Source organism: Phoca vitulina, unplaced genomic scaffold, assembly GCF_004348235.1.
Source record: "Phoca vitulina isolate PV1807 unplaced genomic scaffold, GSC_HSeal_1.0 scaffold16, whole genome shotgun sequence".
NCBI lineage: Eukaryota > Metazoa > Chordata > Mammalia > Carnivora > Phocidae > Phoca > Phoca vitulina.
This window is the reverse complement of record NW_022589719.1, coordinates 38,275,567-38,280,061: the sequence shown is the minus strand read 5'-3', so window position 1 is coordinate 38,280,061 and position 4,495 is coordinate 38,275,567. Positions and strand designations below refer to the sequence as shown.

Below are 4,495 nucleotides of genomic sequence, written 5' to 3'. Positions count from 1 at the left end.
GGGGGGAGGAGCGCACGTGGAAGGGGAGGCCCTAGCGGGTATGGGGGGAGGAGCGCACGTGGAAGGGGAGGCCCTAGCCTCTGGGACCTTCAGACCTTCCCCAGGGCCCAGGGTACTGACCTGGGAGTGTAAACACACCCCCTAGGGAAGAGTCTTCTCTGCCTGTCTCTTCTGTGCCTTCTGGGGCTTCTTATTGTCCAGGTTTCCTGTCCAATGTTAGAAGCCTCACCCCCCCCCCACACACACACACACACACGGAGGGCTGGCTCCCCTGTGCACCTCCAGACCCCACCCTGTCACCTTGGGCCTGAACCCAAGAATGAATCTGAGCCAGCCAGGACTCTCCACCAAATAGAGACACATCCAAAAGTCAACCTGAGAGTCCCTGGACCCCTCCTCTTCTGGCACAATGCTACTGGGTCTTCCAAGAGGGTCTTCCTCTGACTCCAGGGGAGGGCACAGGGCTTCTGCCCCATGGCTGTCTCTGGTCTCCTCCAAGCCCCAGAAATCTAGGCCTGTCTCCATCCCCATGTAGGTAGTGGTGTGGTGAGTGGGAGGCCTCAACTTGGCCCCGCTGGTGGCACTGGTGGGTTCTGAGTTGTGTGAGCCTTGAAGGAGGAGCAGGATCTGCACAGACAGCAATGGTAGGCAAAGGCACTGGGACAAGAGGCCAGGGGCGTGGTGTGTAGAGAATAGAGAAGGGGTAATTGTGGGCCTTGAACAACCTGCTCAGCACTCATTTTTCTTACTTTCGATACAAGGTTTTGAGCAGGACAGGGGTTTGACCTGTTTGGGTTGAAGACAGACCTGTTGCTGCCTTGCAGAGGAATAGACAGGATGGGAAGCTCATAGGGGCCATGACTGACAGGCTAGGTCCAGGGCAGTGATGGGATGGCATGGGAGGGGCAGGGATTTGATTCTAGGTTGCTGAGTGTGAGCCTGCCCTTGGCTCTAAGCTTCCTGAGAGCAGGGTATGAATGGCCCCAAGGACTGAGAGTGTAGGTAGACCCAGAGCATTTGGGGCAGAGCATAGTGGGGATGGCAGGGGTTGGTAGGAGTATGTACCCCTTGGAGGTCACACAGGTAGGCTCCCATGGTGAGGGGTGCTGCCTACAAAGGGAAGACATGCAGCAGAAGGAAGAAGCAATCTTAGCATGGGCAGGATCCTGTTTTCCCAGGATAAGAAGGCTCTGCTTGAAGGCAGAGTGGAGGACGAAAGATACTCAGCAGAGCCAGAACGGGGGAAGGGACAGAAGAGGCTCAGGGCAGGCCCAGTGGCATCTCCCTTCAGGGCCTTAGAAAGAGCAGGGGAGGATTGGGGCAAACCTGCCAGATTGGATACCCCAGAACAAAAACCCTGTAGGAAGAGGAAGTCAGCTTACTCAGCATGAGGGGACATTGAAGGCAAGTTAGAATCTGCTTATGGTCCTAGAATGCCACTTTAAGCCATCCAAACCCCATTCTGTGGACAGTGGGTGGCCCTGAAGTTTTCTGAGCATGTCCTAAAGATCACTGTGGATGTGAGTGGTGGCAGGAAGACCACAGAGGAGGAAAGGACTGGCCTGGGCTTGGGGACGCCTCCCAAGTGTGCACCACCCTAGGGAGGGGGAGGCACACAACGTGGGCCTGTCTTCTCCGAATGCCCCAGCAGGGCATGAGGGGTGAGGGGGTTTGTGGCAGCCTGGGAGGGCAGAGGATTCACAGCAGCTACCCCAGCTGGTCAGCTGAGTGGCCACCTGGTTTGTGGGGTTGGGGGCGGAGAAGAGGGAGGAACGAAAGGTCGAAGCCCAAGGGTGCTGACCCAGCCGCGCTTCCCAGGCGCTACGCGCTTTTGCGCATTGTGAACGTGGAGAAGCGCCGAGACTCCGCGCGCGGAAGCCGCTTCCTCCTGGAGCTGGAGCTGCAGGAGCGCGGAGGCGGCCGCCTGCGCCTGTCAGAGTACGTCTTCCTGAGACTGCCGGGAGCCCACGCGGGAGACGGCGACAGGGACGGAGAGAGTCCTGAGCCTGCTCCCGCGACCTCCACGCGCCCAGACGGCCGCCCGGAGCTGTGCAGGCCACTGCGTCTGGCCTGGCGCCAGGATGTGATGGTGCACTTCATCGTGCCAGGTGCGCGGGAGTGCCATGGGCCCAGGCACCTGGGATGGGGGGGTGTTCCAGGAGACCTCGCAGCGAGGTGAGGGAGCACCACTGGCCGTGGACGGGGTTAGGTCACCTTGGGATGGACTCAGTGGCACCATCCTCCACCAGTGAAGAACCAGGCGCGCTGGGTGGCCCAGTTCCTGGCGGACATGGCCGCGCTGCACACTCGCACAGGGGACTCGCGCTTCAGCGTCATCCTGGTGGACTTTGAGAGCGAGGATATGGATGTGGAACGGGCCTTGCGCACGGCTCGGCTGCCCCGGTAACAGTGCCCTCCACCCCCACTGGGGAGGACCGAGCGCATCTTGCCTCCTCGGGGAGGTGGGTTTTCCTGCCCCTGCCCCCAGGGACCCGTGCCTGTGACTTCCCACCCCTGCTCTCCCTCACCCCCCGAGGTACCGGTACCTGAGGCGAACTGGAAACTTTGAGCGCTCGGCGGGCCTGCAAGCTGGAGTGGACGCCGTGGAGGTGCGTGGGAGGGATGGGCGGTAGGGAGAGGGAGATGGGGGGAGCCGAGGGAGGAGCTAAGCTTGGGGAGGAATGGGTGGGGCCCAGACTTCCCCGTGACTTTGACCTCCAGGATGCCAGCAGCATCGTTTTCCTCTGCGATCTGCACATCCATTTCCCCCCCAACATCCTGGACGGCATCCGCAAACACTGTGTGGAGGGCAAGCTGGCCTTTGCGCCTGTGGTCATGCGCCTGGGCTGCGGGAGCTCGCCGGGGGACCCTCATGGTAATGCCCTGGATGCCCCCACCCCAGTAACGCTAGGAGTCCCACCAATGCCAGGGTAAAATCTAGGCCCCTGGGGGCCTCTCCCAACTCCTGAGGTAGGCCTGGGGACCCATCAATGCCCCTCATATTGCCCAGAACCCGAGGTCCTCCCCCAGAACCTCCAGGGTCATGCCTGACCCTTAGGGACCTCCTCCAGCACCCCAGTCACGTGCAGGGCTCCAGATTATGACCCCCACAGAAGAGTGACCCCTGAGAGCCCCTCTGATGATAGGATCCTGTACCAGACCCACTCCTGAGGTTGGGGAGGAAGGCTTGCAGGACCTTGCAGGTGTCTGAAGGGCACCTCCCTGCCCAGGTTACTGGGAGGTGAATGGCTTTGGCCTCTTCGGGATCTACAAGTCAGACTTTGACCGCGTCGGAGGCATGAACACTGAGGAATTCCGTGACCAGTGGGGGGGCGAGGACTGGGAGCTCCTGGACAGGTGACCACCTCCCCACCCTTCAGGGAGACTAAGGACACTTCCATAGCTTCCTCTGAATGGGGAGGGGAAGCCCGAGGGGTCCTCATGTGCTGCAGGGACTCTGTCCTTCTGCTTCATCTCCCAGGATCTGTGGGCCTAGGAAGAAACCCTTTGACCCTAATCCCCACCCTAATCCCCAAAAACCCTTCTTACCTCCAGGGTCCTGCAGACTCAGGGACAGCCTTTGAATAGACTCTGTCCCCGGATCCTATAGGCCCAGAGGTGGCCCTGAGTCCCCATCTCCCACCAGAGCCCTATAGTAGTGGAATCCCTGACACACACCCCCCCCCCCAGCCCCTGGGCCAGGGTCCTGCCCACTCCCATCCTGCCCACCCACATATTCCAGAAGACTCAGGGCAGCCACAATTATCCCCCTACCACCAGGTCCTGACCCCACCCCCAGCCCTGCAGGCCTAGGGGCAGCTCTGCCACCCCTCCCCAGGGTCCTGACACCCCCTTTCTACCCAGGGTCCTGCAGGCAGGGCTGGAGGTAGAGCGGCTCCGACTGAGGAATTTCTACCATCACTACCACTCCAAGCGGGGGATGTGGGGCACGCGCAGCCGGAAAGGCTCCCGCACAGAGGGGCCCTGACGACCAGGCAAGCCCTCCCAGCCCCTGGCTACGGTCCTGTGGTGGTAGCTGGAGGCCGGGCCCCGAGCCTGGTGCCTGGGGACCCGGCAGGGCTCCTCCCGGGGGCGCAGCCACCGCCTGTGCCTGGCCCCCAGGGGCCACCTCCCCCTTCGTGCCCCTCCCCCGAGAGGCAGCCTCCACCGCTGCTTGGGGCCCGCGCTTGGTCTCCACACTTTGTGCGATGATTTCTGTGAAATTTTGCCGTAGCGATGACATTGTTTTCAGGATTTCCAAGAGTTCTGTCTGTTCCGTTTTTTATTCAGAATGAAATGAAATATTTTTTTTAGTTCTGACTTGTCCTCTGCCTGGTTCTCTTGGGAGGGCAGAGATGATTCTCGATGACTGCCGGAGAGCCCTGGGCACTGTCTCTGCTCCTTTGGCCCTTCCTGACTCAAAGCTGCAGCAGCCACACTGACCCCCGCCCTCGTCCACACTCAGGACCACTCACCGCTTCCCCTTGAGCTTCAG

The 4,495-nt window shown here is 60.8% G+C and overlaps 1 protein-coding gene across 3 annotated transcripts in view; it reads left to right on the top strand.

Moving 5' to 3' along the window:
• B4GALNT4 (beta-1,4-N-acetyl-galactosaminyltransferase 4) overlaps nucleotides 1–4,279 on the top strand; it is a 12,593-nt gene extending 8,314 nt beyond the window's left edge. For all 3 annotated transcript variants that reach the window (XM_032414931.1, XM_032414930.1, XM_032414932.1), the window contains 6 exons: nucleotides 1,819–2,108; nucleotides 2,250–2,403; nucleotides 2,537–2,609; nucleotides 2,722–2,875; nucleotides 3,231–3,357; nucleotides 3,865–4,279. In XM_032414931.1, the coding sequence (XP_032270822.1) occupies nucleotides 1,819–2,108; nucleotides 2,250–2,403; nucleotides 2,537–2,609; nucleotides 2,722–2,875; nucleotides 3,231–3,357; nucleotides 3,865–3,988 (922 nt within the window). In that variant the 3' untranslated portion in view covers nucleotides 3,989–4,279. The remainder of the gene's footprint in view (nucleotides 1–1,818; nucleotides 2,109–2,249; nucleotides 2,404–2,536; nucleotides 2,610–2,721; nucleotides 2,876–3,230; nucleotides 3,358–3,864) is intronic.
• Nucleotides 4,280–4,495: the final 216 nt, after the last annotated feature.